Source organism: Somniosus microcephalus, chromosome 5, assembly GCF_052327205.1.
Source record: "Somniosus microcephalus isolate GS21.2 chromosome 5, FLI_Smic_1.0, whole genome shotgun sequence".
Classification (NCBI taxonomy): Eukaryota; Metazoa; Chordata; class Chondrichthyes; order Squaliformes; family Somniosidae; genus Somniosus; species Somniosus microcephalus.
This window is the reverse complement of record NC_140991.1, coordinates 318733324-318752415: the sequence shown is the minus strand read 5'-3', so window position 1 is coordinate 318752415 and position 19092 is coordinate 318733324. Positions and strand designations below refer to the sequence as shown.

General features: G+C 43.9%; 1 protein-coding gene across 1 annotated transcript in view; it reads left to right on the top strand.

Annotated features, from left to right (window-relative positions):
- The window catches only part of kif15 (kinesin family member 15), a 102429-nt gene that overhangs the window by 46154 nt on the left and 37183 nt on the right, over positions 1 to 19092 (top strand). Inside the window, exons 19-25 of the mRNA XM_085989315.1 lie at positions 26 to 131; positions 2202 to 2367; positions 7016 to 7175; positions 9161 to 9246; positions 10851 to 10929; positions 12964 to 13050; positions 16402 to 16506. Coding sequence (XP_085845441.1) covers positions 26 to 131; positions 2202 to 2367; positions 7016 to 7175; positions 9161 to 9246; positions 10851 to 10929; positions 12964 to 13050; positions 16402 to 16506 — 789 coding nt within the window. The remainder of the gene's footprint in view (positions 1 to 25; positions 132 to 2201; positions 2368 to 7015; positions 7176 to 9160; positions 9247 to 10850; positions 10930 to 12963; positions 13051 to 16401; positions 16507 to 19092) is intronic.

Genomic DNA, 19092 nt, shown 5'->3' with positions numbered 1-19092 from the left:
ATGTTATTTGTATAAATGCTCTTAGCTCATCGTGTCTGAACGAAATGATAGGAACAAAGACAACCAGGAGCTTACTACGAAGAATAAATCATTTGAGAGAGAACTGCAGGAGTATTTGAATAAAAACAATAGTAGGTGAAACTTATACTTGATTTGTTACAACAGCGCCATGCTTTGTGTATTTTGATATTTGTGTTGAGGTTCTCAACTCCAGGTCTCGCCTTAGCTTTAGTTAATACGCTAGTGTCCCATAAATTTTAAAATGCCTATAGTATGCAAACTGGAACACAAGTAGTTGCATACAATGTTCCCTGTAATTTTTTTTCAGTGCGCGGGCCATTCAATTTTTCGCGCATGTGTGGTTATTGCCATTGTAAAGCCGGTGAGCGGCCTGCGCGGGACCTCCAGACCACGTACAATGTTCCCTCTAAGCTGCGTGCGTGCGCGGCTGCGCAGTAATCTGCAAGTACTGCACCGGCCGCTCGCAAGCATTTCCATTTGAAATATCACGCACGTGCAGAAATTTAAAGGGACCGCGCATTGAAATAAACAGGCCGCGCCGCGCACAAAGACAATATAGAGGGAACATTGATCACGTCCCTCACTAATTTGTTTAGATGCCTGAATCCACTGTTATTTTGGCTTGATCCCAGTTGTTGCAAAAGTAATACTGCAGCCTGGTGCTGGGCAAGCAGCATCAGAACCACCAATTTACACAGAATTTACAGCACAGAAACAGGCCATTCGGCCCAACAGGTCTATGCCGGTGTTTCTGCTCCACACGAGCCTCCTTCTCCCACCCACTTCATCTCGCCCTGTCAGCGTATCCTTCCATTCCTTTCTCCCCCATGTCCTTATCCAGTTTCCCCTTCAATGTATCTATGCAACCGATGTTCCCACTAAGCTGCGCGGCCGCCCAACAGTCTGGAGGTCCCGCGCAGGCCGCTCACCCGCTTTACAATGGAAATAACTCAGCATGTGTGAAAAATTGAATGGGCCACACAGCCAGTTAAAGGGCCCCCACAAAAAAAAAATTACAGGGAACATTGTATGCAACTACTTGTTCCAGTTTGCAACTGCATGTTGGAAGTGAATTTCTTATATTTGAGCCATTCTGATTCCCAGAATGTAATGTAACCGGGGTGTAATCTGATTTCTACTCAATGTCTATCTGAGCAGCTCCTTATTTTGAAGGTGATCCAAGAACATGAGTACGGCCTGACCATTGCATTATAAAACTGGAACATAGCCAGAACAGTGAAGTGCAAGTTGTGTACCCCACCATTCTGGTTATTTTTAATTGATTTTCCATGTTATCTTTTTAAATTGAAAATTAGTGAGTCTACTGTCAATCCCAAGTCTCGTTCAAAGTTTCCATGTGCTAACCCCCTATTTTGCTCATTCTTTCTTCCAATATGCAGTACTTTGCATCATTGCTTATTTGTCCTTGGGTGCAATAGGGATTGAACGGAATCTTAATCAGTTTTATTCATTATGTAGTCAGTCATGGCAGGTATCCTCTTTTGAATGTAGGAACCAAAATGACATTCCTGGGGTGGAACAAAAACTCCTCTGGCTAGTTGGTTTTTTATCATCTTGCTTGGCTTTAAGGTGGGGAGCAGTACATTTTTTAAAATTACTGTCTTTCTTTCCACCGTTTAATAAAATGGATGTAATTGTTATCCAGTCTCCAAGATCCATTTTGAAACTGAAGGCTTAGCGTTGGATTCATTCCAGTAGGATTTCAGCAAGAGAAATCTCCTTTGGCCTATTGAAGACTGGGCTCTAATTTGTATTTTAACGTATGTGGAAAAGTTAGTCACCAGATACTTGCTGAACAGCTATGTGGGTAAATTCAGTGATGCTGCGCTCCCATTGGGAATTGCACTTGGGCAAAATTGGTTTGTAGAAAGTGATATAACACTGCAGCGCTGATTTCTATGACATGCACTTCCTTTGAGTCTCGTTCTCTGCTGGGAGTACTGAATTTACTTGATTTTTGCTAGCCTGCTCTATTGAATTATGAATCTTGCAAATCAAGTGTTGAAACTTTACCATTTAAAAGTTGTTGAATCAATATTGATCCTGTTTCCTAGCGTCATCTCTTTGTGTGGTGAATTTTCTTTTTGTTAATATCCAAAGATATGCTGGTTGGTCCTAAAGTTGTAAATCAGTGACGGCAGCGACTTTCTATTTGACAGTATTGCAGAGCGAAGTCCATGACTTGCGTGTCGTGCTGCATTCAGCTGACAAGGAACTTACAACTGTAAAGAATGAATACAGCTCCTACAAGATTAAACAAGATGCAGAGCACAGTCAACTTTCTGACCAGTTCATCAATGTCCAGTTACAGCTGGATAAAATCAGGTACAGATTATGACGTGCCTTTACAGCCAATGAAGTACTTTTTGAAGTGTAGTCACTGTTGTAATGTAGGAAAAGTGGCAGTCAATTTGCATGCAACAAGCTCCCACAAACAGCAATGTGATGACCAGATAATCTGCTTTTTAGTGATGTTGATTGAGGGATCAATATTGGCATCAGGACACTGGGGCTAACTCCCCTGCTCTTCTTTGAAATAGTGCCATGGGATCTTTTATGCCCATCTGAGAGCAGACGGGGCCTCGGGTTAACATTTCATCCGAAAGACGGCATCTCTGACAGTGCAGCTCTTCCTCAGTACTGTACTGGAGTGTCAGCCTAGAATGTTGTGCTCTAGTACCACCGAGAAGGATAGCCTGCATCCTAGGGTCTTAAAAGAGGTGGCTGCAGAGATAGTGGATGCATTGGTTGTAATCTACCAAAATTCCCTGGATTCTGGAGAGGTCCCAGCCGGCTGGAAAACCGCAAATATAATGCCCCTATTTAAGAAAGGAGGGAGACAGAAAGCAGGCAACTATAGACCAGTTAGCCTAACATCTGTCATTGGGAAAATGCTGGAGTCCACCATCAAGGAAGTGATAGCAGGACATTTAGAAAATCATAATATAGTCAAGCAGAGTCAGCATGGTTTTATGAAAGGGAAATCATGTTTGACAAATTTGCTGGAGTTCTTTGAGGATGTAACGAGCAGGGTGGATTTGGGGAACCAGTAGATGTCGTGTATTTGGATTTCCAGAAGGCATTTGATAAGGTGCCACATAAAAGGTTACTGCACAAGATGAGAGCTGGGTTGGCATAGATAGAGGATTGGCTAACTAACAGAGTCGGCATAAATGGGTCATTTTCAGGTTGGCATACTGTAACTAGTGGGGTGTCACCGGTATCCGTGCTGGGGCCTCAACTATTTACAATCTATATTAATGACTTGGATGAAGGGACCGAGTGTAATGTAGCCAGATTTGCTGCTGATACAAAGATAGGTGGGAAAGCAAATTGTGTGGACGACGCAAAGAATCTCCAAAGGGATATAGATAGGCTAAGTGAGTGGGCAAAAATCTGGCAGATGGAGTATAATGGGGGGAAAGTGCAAGGTTATCCACTTGGTAGGAAAAATAAAAAAGCAAATTATTATTTAAATAGGGAGAGATTACAAAATGCTGAGGTACAGAGGGATCTGGGGGTCCTTGTACAGGAAACTGAGTTATCCGGAGGCGAACCATCCAGCAAGCTGGAGCCACCGGCAAAAATCAGGAGCCGTTTTTTATTCTTTTCGCTTCTTTGCTTTTTTTTCCCCAGTCAAGCACTGCAAGGCCTGTAGCTATAGCAACAGCTTCAGCTACAGACGCAGCCACATCCGAGTGTTTAGAAGCTGTTGCTAAGCAACAGTGTTTGTTGTCAGATACGGAGATAAAAATCTCCGTATCTTTCAACATTAACTCGAGTGTCCGGCAGTTTTGAGGCAATGGCAGCAGCTTGGTCCCGTCGGTGCCGGATAGCACAAAGTTTCCTGTACATGAATCACAAAAAGTTAGCATGCAGGTACAGCAAGTAATTAGGAAGGCAAATGGAATGTTGGCCTTTATTGCAAGGGGAATGGAGTATAAAAGTAGGGAAGTCCTTTTACAACTGTACAGGGCGTTGGTGAGACCACACCTGGAGTACTGCGTCCAGTTTTGGCCTCCTTATTTAAGGAGGGATATACTTGCATTGGAGGCAGTTCAGAGAAGGTTCACGAGGTTAATTCCTGAGATGAAGGGGTTGTCTTATGAAGAAAGGTTGAGTAGGTCGGGCCTATACTCATTGGAGTTTAGAAGAATGAGAGGGGATCTTATTGAAACATATAAGATTCTGAAGGGGCTCGACAGGGTCGATGCAAAGAGGATGTTTCCCCTCGTGGGGGAATCTGGAACTAGGGATAATTTCAGCATAAGGGGGCACCCTTTAAAACGGAAATGAGGAGGAATTTCTTCTGAGGGTTGTGAATCTTTGGAATTCTCTTCCCCAAAGAGCTGTGGAGTCTGGGTCATCATTGAATATATTTAAGGTGGAGATGGACAGATTTTTGAATGGTAAGGGAGTGAAGGGTTATGGGGAGCGGGTGGGAAAGTGGAGTTGAGGCCAAGATCAGATCAGCCATGATCTTATTGAATGGCGGAGCAGGCTCGAGGGGCCAAATGACCACCTCCTGCTCCTATGTCTTATGTTTATATGACGAGCAGCAATGCCATAGGAACCATCCCCTCCCAGTTCCCATCCAAGATGCACACCATCTTGAGTTGGACATTTGAGCCATTCCTTCACAATCTGAATCAAAATCCTGGAATTCCCTACCTAACGTCACTAAGTGCACTACCATCACAAGGACTGCAGCAATTCAAGGCAGCCCGCCACCTTTTTGCAGCAACTAGGTATGGGCAATAAATGTGGCCATTCCAGCGTCGCCAATATCCCGAGAACAAAAAGAACAGCTGGACACTTCCGTTAGAACCAGGCTCTTCATTAGCTGTAAAGCGCTTTGGAACGTCCAGTGGTCGTGAAAGGCGCTATATAAATCTAAGTCTTTTTCTGTTTAGAACTGGCAGGGGAGGGATGTGCTGTCGCAGTAACCTTTATTGAGTTACTGTCGTGCATCCTGTAGATTGTACATGCTGCAGCCACAGTGTGCTGGTGATGGAATGGGTGGATATTTAGTCCAGTGGCAGGGAAGCTGATCAAGTGAACTGCTCTGTCCTGGATGAGGAGTTGCTTGAGTGTTACAGTTGCATGCTGCCAGGCAAGTGGTGAGTGTTCCATCTCCCTTCAGACTGGTGCCTTGTAAATGGTGATGCTCTGGGGGTTTGGGATGTGACCCACTCGTCGCACAGTACCCAACTTCTGCCCTGCTCTTGTAGCAACTGTAATATGGCTGCTCCATTTCAGCTTCTTGTTATTGGTAAGGCCCAAGAGCTTGATGGTGGGAGACAAGGAGACGGTGCTGGTGAAGCTTGGGGGGTGATAGGTGGGCTTTCTCTTGTTTGAAGCGGTCATTACCCAGCACTTGTGTGGCGTGAATGTTACCTGCCACTTGTCAGCCCGAGCCTGGATGTTGCCCATATCCTACTGTGTGGCCTGCTTTATTATTGGAGAAGTTATGAATGAGGCTGAATCGTCAGTAAACAGCCCCTTCTTGATCTTATGATGAGCGACTATCATTAATAAATCCACTAAAGATGGTTGGGCCAAGGACGCTTCTGTGATGAAACTCCTCCAGCGATGGCCTGGGCTTGAAATGATTGGCCACAACAATCTTCCTCTGTCAGTTAATACTCTAACCACTGGAGAGTTTTCCCTTTTAACTCCCATTGACCTCCGTTGTGCTAGGGCTCCTTGATGCCAAGGGTACCTACTCTTGGACGTAACACCGAATGGCAGGAGAGTCATGTCTAGATCAAGGCTGTGACCAGGTCAGGCGCCAAGTTGTTCTGGTGGAACCCAAACTGGTGAATTGGTGTTGTCTGGCACTATTACTTTCTTCCATCACTTTATTGATAGGGTGGTAATTGGCTGGGTTAGGTTTGTGCTGAATTTTTTTTGTGGACAAGGCAATCTCCTGTGTTGTTGGGTAGGTGCTGGCATCATGGTTGTGCTGGGACAGATTGGCATGGGAGTGGCTAGTTCTGTGCGCAAGTCTTCAGCAGTAAAGCTAGGATAGCCTTTGAGTCCAGTGCACTCAGCTGCTTCTTAATATCAAGTGGAGTGAACCAAATTGGTTGGACACTAATTTATGTTGGTGGGAACTTGGAGGCTGTGTAGGATGGTCCACTCTGGACTTTTGGCTGAAGATGGCTGCAAATACATCCACCTTCTTTCTTGCACTTGTGTTTTGGGCTCCACCATGGTGGAGAATGGGAATATTTATGGAGCCTGGTTGTCCACCACCATTCTTGATTGCTTGTGGGACCACAGAGTTCTGTCTAACGTCTGCTGCCTTGGTGTTGAGCATGTAAGTAGCCCTTTGTAGTAGTTTCACTAGATTAGGACTTAATTCTAAACTATGCCTGGTGCTGCTCCTGTAATGTTCTTTTACATTCACCATTGTGAACTACTGTGGACAGACGTATCTGATGGGTAGATTGGTGCGGATGAGGTCAAGTAGGTTATTGCAGTGGGGGAAACAACACTTGATGCAGGCCCCAGCCTGGGAGCCAAGTTCTTCAGGACCTGGCCAGCTCAATAGGTGGAAGCAGTATTGGGCCTTTCTGTGGTCATTGAAGTCCCCCACCCAGAGTACATTCTGTGACCTTGCTCCCTCCACGTGGTGCTCAACATGAAAATGTTCTGATTTGTTAGTTATGGGGAGGGGCAGTAAGATGATAAGCTGGAGGTTTCCTTAACTTAGGTTAACCTGACACCATGCAGCTGCAAGTGTGCTAAACAAAGTCATTGTGAATTCTGTAAACTTAAAAAAAAAAAATAATAAATAAATAAAAAGCCTTTTGGATTTTTGTAGCTAGATTCTGATTCAAACTGACCATTTCCTGTTGACCAGTTTAACTGTTAATATTCCCCCTCTTATCTCCCTCCCCTAAATGGCAGTGTGGTAAATGTAAAAGTGGAGTCCTGATCGAATACACAACTTCTTTTTCGATACTAGGCTGGAGCATGAGAAAATTCTGGAAGAGAAGCGGTCACTCCAGGACACTTATGACAATCTACAGGAGGTTGTGGAATTTAAAGCGTATGAAACTGATCAGCTGCGTGAGAACCTGGAACAAATGAAGGAGGAAGCTGAAGCATTGCGGACTGAAATTAGTGTAAGAAAAGGGAAGACTTCAATACATGACATCGTGTATCGTCAGTTTTACCTGTGTGCGTGCGTGGGATCTTGCATGTCATCTCTCAGGATATACTGCCTGCAGTTCTGGTCGCCATATATTATAATATAAGGATATAGAAACACTGGAGAGGGTGCAGAGAAGATTTACAAGGATGATACCAGAAATGCGAGGGTATACATATCAGGAAAGGATGAACAGGCTGGGTCCCTTTACTCTTGAAAAAAGAAGGCTGAGGGGTGACCTAATAGAGGTCTTTAAAATTATGAAAGGTTTTGATAGAGTGGATACAGAGAGAATGTTTCCACTTGTGGGGAAGAGCAAAACTAGAGGCCATCAATATAAGATAGTCACCAAGAAATCCAATAGGGAATTCAGAAGAAACTTCTTTACCCAGAGAGTGGTGAGAATGTGGAACTCGCTGCCACAGGGAGTGGTTGAAGCGAATAGTATAGATTCATTTAAGGGGAGGCGGGAGAAGGGAATAGAGGGTTATGCTGATAGATTTAGATGAGGAAAGATGGGAGGAGGCTAGAGTGGAGCATAAACGCTGGCATGGACTGGCTAGGACAAATGGACTGGTTCTGTGCTGCATATCCTGAGTAATCAACTCTTAAACTCACTTGACAATGGCATTGAAGGGAGGTGAGGAGCAGATGACCCCATTCCACCTTGTAGCTGGCCATGATGCAGGAACTCCGGAGATTTGAAGGGCAAAAAAAGTGAATTCTAATCAGTGATGCGTTAAATTTTATGCTTCGTAATTTCAGTATTGCAACCTCGTTTTGTGAGTGAGCTTTTAAAATTTTAAGCTGTGTTGGAACATCTTGATTTTTTTTCCCTCTGAGATGTAGCTTTAAGCACAGCTTAGGCATTGGTAAAGATATTCTCTTAAATAACTGGTCAAAATTCCCAATTAGTTTGTGAAGTCTCTAAATGTAGCTTCCAATAGATAGGATTTCTCCACATAGAACTCTGCCCCCACTGGACAAGAATGTATGTATGTTCCTTGTTGATGCTGCTTAAGAAATATGATGTAAAAACTATAGATTTGTGCTTGATCTAATCCAATTTAGAACTGGTTATAATTAGTGCTTTAATATACTGGCAAATACATCCAGCGATGAAAGTAATTTTTTCTTTGTGCATGATTTGAGTCCTGGGATGAGGGGGTTGTCCTATGAGGAGAGATTGAGTAGATTGGGCCGATACTCTCTGGAGTTTAGAAATGAGAGGTGATCTCATTGAAACATATAAGATTCTGAGGGGGATTGACAGGGTCGATGCTGAGAGGCTGTTTCCCCCTGGCTGGAGAGTCTAGAACTAGGGGTCACAGTCTCAGGATAAGGGGTCGGCCATTTAGGACTATGACTCTGACTGAGATGAGGAGGACTTTTTTCACTGAGGGTTGTGAATCTTTGGAATTCTGTGCCCCAAAGGGGCTGTGGATGCTGAGTCGGTGAGTATATCCAAGGCTGAGACAGAGATTTTTGGACTCTAGGGGAATCTAGGGATATAGGAATTGGGCGGAAAAGTGGAGTTGAGGTCGAAGATCAGCCATGATCTTATTGAATGGCGGAGCAGACTCGAGGGGCCGAATGGCCGACTCCTAATTCTTGTGTAAAAAATTAATTGTGCTTGTATACACAGTTGAGAGGTAGATGTGATATGTGGAAAGCAAAAGATGAATCTTCAGCTCATTGATGGCAACCAATTTGCTAGGAAATGGATCTTGATTTCTCCATGATACCAGCAACCTGTCCACTACTGCGTGCTATTGGAGCTCGGAGCTAAAAGCATCCAGCATGTAAAGGAGATGCCAAACCCCTGCTAACCACCCATATCGTCCACAATGTGTTTTAAAACTCTACAAGATATACATGAATCATTTCCTTTTACCTAATGTATATTGTAGTTCATTTTGAAATGTTTCCTTTAAATCTTTTCTTCTACATTAAATGCAGTCTTTAATGGAGCTTTTAGAAACTGAAAAGGAACGAAACCAAAAACTTTCTTCACAACTTCAACAGGACATAGAAAACAACTCCAAGTAAGTTTTTTTTTTGCCTCGGCATTCGGACCAGCAAATTACAAAGGGAGACATCTTGTACTAGATGCGTACTGGCACTTTGGTTTGTTTTATACACACGCTAGTTGGTTTGTTTTATACATTAGTTGTAAATGCAAGCATGGGAATGTTTGTTCTCCCTTGTCCCCTTCAGTTTGTTTGCGCACATTGGAAGCTTCTTCAAGTTGAGGTTTTATAATCTCCGTGGCACATAAGTACATCTCCTATGCACTTCAAGATGCAATTTCTTTGTAGGCAGGGTGGCCCAGAGGCATGTTGTATTGGTGTATTATCATGTCGTGCTATGATGCTGGATGTCTCTTTGTACGCACTTCTCCATGTACAGTAGCAAGTTTGATGTGAATGGGGTTCTCAAAGAAAGTCCAGGGAATTGCTCACTCTGTGCAGTAGATGGCTCTGCACTCTGCCCACAGCTGCTTCAGTCTTGCAATTCACTTTATCAGGCACCGTCGTCTCTTTCTTTCCACCTAACCACAAATAGTGTGTTGGGTTGCAGTAAATTGGAGGAGAGGGAAGAATTAATATTTTCTCTCTGCATTTCCATTGTATTTTATTTAATTCTGATAGCTTATGCTAACATCCAGCTACATATCTATGTCAAAACTTTGGTCGCTGTCTTCTTAGGCAGTCCCTTGGAACCGAAGATGACTTGCTTCCACACTAAAAATTAGTTCTCTGGTGACTGCTGAGTCCAATGCGGGACCTACAGTCTCTCACAGGTGGGGCAGACGGTGGTTGAAGGGGCGGGTGGGTGGGGTGCTTGGGTTGACGGGCGCTCCTTCCGCTGTTTGCGCTTGGCTTCCGCTTGCTTCCGACAAAGAGACTTGAAGCGTTCGGCGCCTTCCCGGATGCTTCTCCTCCACTTTGTGCGGCCTTGGGCCAGGCATTCCCAGGTGTCAATGGGGATGTTACACTTTTTCAAGGAGGCTTTGAGGGTGTCCTTGAAGCGTTTGAATCAATGTTTCAGGTCGAAGACCCTTCGTCAGGCCCTCCTTGTCTGTATGGCTTATATGGTGGTGCATTTATTAAATGAGCTATCAGAGAATCTTGGCTTGAACTTTGAGGAATAATGTGTTACATTAGTACAGACTCCAAGAATGTTGTCACACAGCTTTTACTGCTGTTAGACTCGCTGTCGGCGATTTCAGTAATTGAGAATCCTCTGCCCACCTGGGGCTCTCTTGCCGTGCCGGAGCTCCAAGTAGAGCGCTTGTTTTGGGAGTCTCGTATCGGGCATGCGGACAATGTGACCCGTCCATCGGAGCTGATTGAGCGTGGTCAAAGCTTCGATGCTGGGGATGTTGGCCTGAGCAAGAAAACCGTGGTAACAGACTGAGGTATAGATAAATATCGCTTGGTGTGTTTCCAATGGGTAATTATATTGGTCAAATGGTATTGGAGTTGCCATTTTAATTGGGTTATTAAAAATTACATTAAAATATTTTAATATCCTTGTTGAAAGAAGTGATATTTGTATTTTTATTGCATTTAAAATGGCTGTGCCTGTAATCATTCTGAACTGTGGCTTTGTTTTCTGACCAAGTCTTTGATGTGTCTTTATGCAGGGAGCTTTTGAAGGCTTTGGATGAAAAAGATCTGCTAAAGAAACAGTCTTCTGGACTATTGCTGAAGTCTGAGCAACAGGTATGATCCTGAGAGTCTGAATGGAAACTGAGCATGCCTTTTTTTTTAATTTCCACCCCTTACCCCTTTATGCGAGATCCAATATCCTATTGTTATATACTCATTGAGACATAAGATTCTGAGGGCGATTGACAGGGTAGATGTTGATAGGTTGTTTCCCCTGGCTGGCGCGTCTAGAACCAGAGGGCAGAGTCTCTGGATAAGGGGTCGGCCATTTAAGACCGAGCTGAGGAGGAATTCCTTCTCTTGGAGGGTTGTGAATCTTTGGAATTCTCTGTCCCAGAGGGCTGTGCGTGCTGAGTCGTTGAGTATATTCAAGGCTGAGATATAGATTTTTGGACTCTCGGGGAATCAATGGATCTGGGGATCAGGCGGGAAAGTGGTGTTGAGATTGAAGATCAGCCATGTTATTGAATGGTGGAGCAGGCTCAAGGGGCCGTATGGCCGACTCCTGCTCCTAATGCTTATGTTCTTGTGTTTTGTCCCTGTAGTACTGTTGAATGTGTAACTCGGAACTCTGAGTTCAGCTGGCTGTTTCCCTCCAATGCGCCCTCTCTCCCCGTGTCCACCCTTTTCTAACACCTCTACTGCAATCCTGGCTGAGTTCAGTTAATGAGCATAGACTGGCGATCAAGCCTGTAACCTTCCTAATGTACAATCGTCAGTTGCTCACGGGCTAAATTTGGCAGCCTAACAGAAGCAATCTTTATACATGTGACACTTAACTGGCTGAAAACTGACTCCAATCTCAGGCTAGCTGTTGTCGAACAATTGGCAAGAAATATGATCCAAGGATAAAAAGAGAAAACCAAACGAGCATGATAGATTTAAATCTATCTGTTTTACTTTTAAAGTCTTTTAGCAGGCATGTGCCCATATGGCTGTATATCTGGCAGGAGAAAATGACCATCGTGCAAAAAAAAAAAAAAAAATCAGCTTGATTCCAGGGAACTTTTGAGTCTATCCAAAAATATTCCCACAGTATGCGCTCTCTGAGCGCATTTCTTACAAAGGTCTTTCCAAATCCTTCATGTGACCATGTTGCCTCCTGAAGTACCGCACTGTTTGCCCTTACAACTTGTAATATAATAATCAGCTCAAAAATTAATTCTTGGACATTACTAAACTTGCCCTCATACACTAAACGTACCCATATACTTACAGTATTTACAAATGTCTCCAGCCATTCGCTTGCCCCTCTATAGGGACACCGCTTTGCATACCTTTATGTAGCTGCACTTTGTATTCCTTCTTTCTGCAAAGTTTCTGCCGTTGCCACCCTATTTTTGGACTTGTGCCCGCTCAGTACGTCTGCTCTCCACTCTTGCGCATTCCTGATTTTAATCGCTCCACCATTGGCGGTCCTAAGCTCATGAATTCATTCCCTAAACCCCTCCACCTCTCTTTCTTTCCTCCTTTTAAGTCGCTCCTAAAACCTACCTCTTTGACCAAGCTTTTGGTCATCTGCCCTAATTTACCTTGTGGCTCGATGTCAATTTTTGTTTTATAACGCTCCTGTGAAGCACGTTGGGACACTACTACGTTATGGGCGCTGTATAAATGCTAGTTGTTGGTTCAGGGAAGCCTGAGCCATGTGCTATCCAAGCCCATTTTTGCCATTCTCATAAACTTGGGTCCATTTTTATTTTTTGTTAAAGTTTGAGAAGTGCCTTTTTCCAGAAACACACTGCAAGTTTTTAATGGACAGTTTAGCATGTTCTACCAGTATGAAGGTTTTTGTACAGTATTGGACTGTGACATCTAGATTTGTTTCCACTACATCTAATAAGAGATTCTCTCGTGCCATAAAAATAAATGCAGAAATGGTAACCACGTGTTGTCTATGTTACAGTCTAAATCGATTTCATCACTTTCTACATTTGGTAAAAGGTTCTTTACTAACGCATATGGGATCTTGGATATTCCAATACAATGTGGCCCGCAGTGTTGATTGCAATTAGTATAATTCTTGTATACAGTTTTTAGATTTATGAATAATATTACGCGCTTCTTTTTCTCTTCTGTTTGTTCAAGGCAATGGAGCTGAAAAATCTGGAACAGAGCCTGGCAGATGCAAAAAGGGTTATTGCTGATCTAGAGAAGAAGAATGCTGCTGATCAGGTGCGTGAGTTGAAACTTTGAGGCAGTTGTGGTGCTGTATCCCATGGGATTGTTGCAGCAAAACAGCCGAACTCGAAGCAAGGATTTAGGATGTTAAAGTCCAGGTGAGAGCTGAGCATGTGATCCCGTTGAGTTTGAGCAGTCTACCTGGAAATGTAATAGCAGCATTTCCTACCTACCCGTCCAAAAATATAACTCGACCGAATTCTCCTTCCTCCCTCTTGCTTTTTGTAACCCAAATTGGTAATCTGTTCCTGGAAAGAAACAAAGGACATTGTTGGACTAATTTGGAAGCCATCTGTTTCACATCTCGACTACAGGAAACTTTGTGCTATCCGGCACCGACGGGACCGAGCTGTTGCCGTCCCATCAAAACTGCCGGACAAACCAACGTTAATGTTGAAACATACGGAGATTTTGAGCTCCGTATCTGGCAACAAACCCTGTTGCTTAGCAACAGCTTCTAAACAGTCGGCTGTACCTTGCAAGCGTCTGTAGCTTAGCAACAGCTTCAGCGAGACCTTGCAGAGCCTGACTGGTGGGGAAAAAAAAAAGCAACGAAAAGAAAAAAAAAACTAATGAAACGGCTCCTGATTTTTGCCGGTGGCTCGAGCATTAACAGTTAACCTCCGGATAAACCAAAGTTTCCTGTAATATCTGTTTGAAGTTGCTGCTTAAATGTAGTTTAGCTTATGGTTTTTTTCTTTCCTGCTCCTTTTTTATCTGCTAATTTTCTTCTCCTTTCCTGAAGACTAATTCAACCGCAGAGTGTATACGCTGTGACTGCTGGCACGGCGTCTGGGGCCAAGCCCAAATACTGTCCCGCCCTCCGCCACACCGGAGAGCCATGTATGCAGACCCAATGTTGCTGCCGCATAGGCGCCAAGTTGGAGCATGCGGCCTGAAGCACATGCCCTCCCTGTTGCTAGCCGTTTTCTATCCGCTTGCTTGGAGAAGGTCAGGAGCTCTGGGCCGGGTGGGGGGTACAGGGACGACGGGAGCTCTGAGCAGCCAAGCTTGATCTTGTACTCCACCAAAATCCTCGTGCAGTTCTGGCGAGGCTGTTGGATACATAAGAAATAGGAGCAGGAGTAGGCCAATCGGCCCCTCGAGCCTGCTCCGCCATTCAATAAGATCATGGCTGATCTGATCCTAACCGCCAATCCACTATCACAGAACCATCTCCTGAATCTAACAGAATTAGACACACGAAATAGGAGCAGGATCAGGCTACACGGGCCCTGGGCCCGCTCCGCTACTCACAGGGCCATGACCGATCCGAACCTAGACTCATGTCCAAATTCCTGCCCGCTCCCCGTAACCCTTAATTCCCTTTACTTCTAGGAAACTGTCTATTTCTGTTTTAAATTTATGTAATGATGTAGCTTCTACAGCTTTTTGGGGCAGCATATTCCATGGACCTACCACCCTCTGAGTGAAGTAGTTCCTCCTCATCTCAGTTTTGAAAGAGCAGCCCCTTATTCTAAGACTATGCCCCCTAGTTCTAGTTTCGCCCATCATCGGGAACATCTTCCCCGCATCCACCCGATCCAACCCCTTCACAATCTTTTATGTTTCAATAAGATCGCGCCTCATTCTTCTGAGCTCCAATGAGTAGAGTCCCAATCTACTCAACCCCCTCATCCCTGGGATTAACCGAGTGAACCTTCTTTGTACTGACTCGAGAGCAAGTATGTCCTTTCTTAAGTCTATAGTGATCACAAGTCTTGGCTGCTCCCTTTCTTCCACCCCAGCCATGCTGAGAGCTAATGCAGCAAAGGATAGCACTCAAAGCTGGAATCTCCCTCGCCTGTATGACTTGGTTACACGCTGGCTTAACCAGCTGAGCCGTCAGAGGGGCCTCCACTCATGGATTTCTAATTTCAAAAATGTTTTAATCTGTTTTTAGGTTTAATTAAAGGGTCTGTTGACCTGCGTACTGAATCCATTGCCTTAAAAGAACTGGCATGCTCGTCCCTCTGATTAAGCAATTATAATCCAACATGTGCTAGTTTAATTTGTTAAATCCTTATTATTGAAAAATTTGATCATTTAATATTACGGTTGCTGTCTTGACCAAGAGTGATCGGCACAGTAGCTGCACAAGTATGTACGACTGAGCTGAAAGCTATTCTACAAAATGATATCGAACGGATCCTCACATTTGATGTAGGCTTTGGGGGGGTTATTCTTTGCAACTAAAAGTAAACATAGGTGTGTAATTGACTGGCCAAGACTAACATTCACCCACTTGTCTAAGTCAGTCCTTTATAAATGATTCCATTGAGTAGGCAGAACCTCTAATTTTGCATCTGCACGTGATGATCAAATCCCATGAAGTTGCACTACCACATTTGTACCCAAGTGTACTTGGAGTCCCATCACATTCTATACTGCTCACTCTTGTACCCTCTAGTACTAGAACAAACAAAAGTGAAGAACAAAGAATTTTAAAGGTAAGATCATCATGTAGTTTGCCACATTTCCTGCTGTCTTATGCATTAGGATTTAAGCGCTTTGGGACCAACGTTCCCATTAAGCTGCGTGGCCGCGCAACAATCTGGAGGTCCCGTGCAGGCCGCGCAACAGCTTTGTAATGGAAAAACCGCGCCTGCGTGATAACTTCAAAGGGCCGCGCGGCCCCTTAAAGGGTCTGCGCACCAAAAAAAAAATTAGTGGGCATATTGCTCGGGATATTTTACTATGTTAAAGGGGCTGTATAAATGCAAGTTAAGGACATGGGGGTCTTAAAAAAAAAAAAAAAAAAAAAAAGTATTTGCAGCATTCTTCAGGCAGGTAATAAACAACTTGGTGTACACACAAACTCCCAGCAATGAAAAGGTTTGGTAAAAAAGTGTTGGGATTTGGAATGTACCTTGTTAAGTTACCAGAGCAAGTCATAGGCCTGTTAAACCTCTGGTTTCAGACATTTCTGGCCCAACATGTTTTAGAATTAATCATACGACTTTTATATTTCTACCAGTAACCGTGCACCTACAGAGTAATCTCGATAGTTATAGTGACTGACATTCTTCAACTTTGTGTAAGGCTGCTGCAACTCATTCGCCTGTGCTGTAGCTGCCATAGCCAAGCCACTGGCGTGATGCCTTCTGATATATATGATGGTAGTAAATGTATTAAAGCCGATTTCTTGACTGCTTTCATGGGGAATTCTGGCACTGTAGTTTGGATAAAACCGAATTCAGAACTCTGGGAGGCAAAAACCCCACAATCGCTCTAGTGCGGAAGTGGAGATGATGGTGAGAATTGAGCATTTGCATCTGATGGGTCGCCCATGAGTAATTTCTAAAATATTAGTCGATGATCTATTTCATCAATTTCTTTCTGTAGGAAGTGATAACAGTCCTGCTGAATCAAATACAGGAAATGAGAAGCTCGTGTAGTCAGCAAACTGAAGTCATTTCTGTCTTGACCCAAGAATTGGAGGACATCAAGGTGAGTTAAATAACACAGACCGTGAGCGTGTACACAGCTGAATCTTTCTGTAATCTTCCTGCTTTTAGCTGCATTGACAAAGTAAAACTAGAACTGTATACTGAATTCCTTTGCCCTCTAACAGAGTCGCTAACTTTAACAAGCAGTGTGCCTCAGTGTTGAATTGCTGCTGCATCGCCATGCTATGCCAGAGGGTATTGGATTTTAACTTTGGCTATACCGTACTTGATACTTAAAGCACAGAATGAAGATCGGGTCCTTTCCCACAAGACGGTTAAAGGTTTGGGAAATCCTAACTGCTTTTGGACAGCACCTAGAGGTTATCTTGAACACTCTTGGATGGAAGCCTGGGCAGTTGTAAGCAGGTCACTTGTCTTTTTATGGGAATTCATGGAAATCGCTGCACTGGAGGGGACCAGTCAGCCCATCAGATCTGTACTCGTGCTAGCTCTTCATCTGAAACTTACTACTCTAATTCCATTTCCTTGTCCTTTCCCTCTGACTTTTTATATTCAGTTTTCAACTCTTCATTCAATTCCCCTTTCAGTGTTGTAGTTGCTGTCTAAATAATCACTGTAGGAAATCATTTCATGTTCTAATAAGCAATGTGTGTGGTGTTGGGTGGAATTCTTTTAAGTTCCTCCTCCATTCTGGTGATCTTGAGTTTCTGCCTCCTTGTTACTGATCGGAGTGACTGCTGCCAACGAACCGGAATAAATGTCAGGTTCCAAATATGAAAAAAGTAACGTTCACCACAACAGACAGAGGAGCTGATGGCGATAAGCACACTCGGCGAGAGTACAATAAAACTCTTCTCAATCTGACAACATCCTACTATCACCTTCAAGTCACATTTCCTCGTTAAATTGTACTGGAAGTTTTAGCAGTTCATTCTGATGAATTAATCACACTGCTGCCACTCTCTTCTCGCACTCCTTCTCCGCTCTCCCTCTCGTTTTCCTCCCCAGTCTCTTTAACGCTCCTCTCTCTCTCTCTCTCTCTCCGCACTGTCTCTACTCTTTCTCAATGATCTTTTTCCCAGCCGATTAAATCCTAACATCCTGCGCCTGCATTCTGTTCACCAGCCACGTGTTCAAACCACAACAGACAGAGGACCTGATGGTGATAAACACACTCCACGAGAGTACAATAAAACTCATAAGCTGACAGCATCCTAATATCACCTTCAAGTCACATTACAGACCCCTCAATGCCTCAAGTTTCTTTCTAATCGGTGGGAAGTCTGGCGAGAACAAGCAAAAAACCACTGGAACCGCGCACGCGCAACGACGTGGCAGCAGTTGTGCCCGTTACTGATTTGCTAACCAGTTCACCATGTACTGTACGTATTGTTTTAAACGGTCTTCTGTTGTTCAGTTGAGTAGTAAAGAATTCAGTCTTATGATTATAATCGCTTGTTTTTTAATGTTAAAGTAGAACAAAATAATCTAAAATTCAGAGTATAATTTCTTCACTGTATAACGCAGTTTACAAGCGGAATTTTGTCAGCAATTCTGAGTGTAGGCATGCACTCAAACGTTTCTCTTTTTTTAAAATCTAAACTTAACACAAAAGCTTTTTTGTGGAAGTGGTCTTGCCTTATTTGGTAGTGCAGTTGACTGGAGACTATCTTTCAGCCGATCTTTACATATGCAAGTACAGGTTGAGCGCCCGGAATCCGGGACGATTGGTGGCAGGGTCGTCTGGAATCCGGACACTGTTTCCGCTGCCAGCCGGGCCCAGGCATTTCTGGACTCGGAACGTGTTTCTGATGTCCGAAGTCCGGAAATACCCGAGCCCAGGTTGTGATATTTCCGGACTTCAGACATCAGAAACACGTTCCGCAGTCCGGAAAAACCCAAAAATCGGCTCGGCCTCTGTCCCGAGGTTGCTGGATTCGGGACGTTCAACCTGTATACATTTCGCGTACATCAGCATCCCCTTGCGAAGTGATATGCCTTCAATAACCACAAAACTAGAAGTTATAGACTTTAACAAGTTGGCTTTTAATCACTAAGATCAGAGCTAACATCTCAACACACTGACTGGCTCACAGGAATGAGTCATACAGATCCTGGGATCTTTAAGTAAGAGAAGTCAGGGAAGAGGAAGTGAAACTATACACCGTGTGGGGGAGGGTAATATACATGAGTGCAAAACGAATACAGGCAAGACCAGCAGATTTCATTACACGAAGCTTGCAATGGTACGTGGTGGGATATTTATAGTATGGCAAAACTATAAACTATCCCAAGGCCTTACTTCAGTGTTGAACACTGGCTAGGGTGTTCTGTAATCCTTTCTCTCGACTGTTGCTAGGCTAGGGTATCTCTCGCCTCGTGTACCAACAGTACCCTCAAAACCTTTCATAACTTTCAAACTCTCGGATACCTTTTTGATTTCTATTACAGGGAAAAGGAGTCACTTTTTTCAAACTTTTCTTCATACAGGAAACTCTTCTTTTAAAATCTGGCACCAACGGGACCGGCGTGGTGCCGGTTTATCAAAAAGTCCAGAATACAGAGAGGTATAGTTGAAAGGTACGAGAGCTCCGTACACAGCAACAAATCCAGGCTTCCCTGTTGC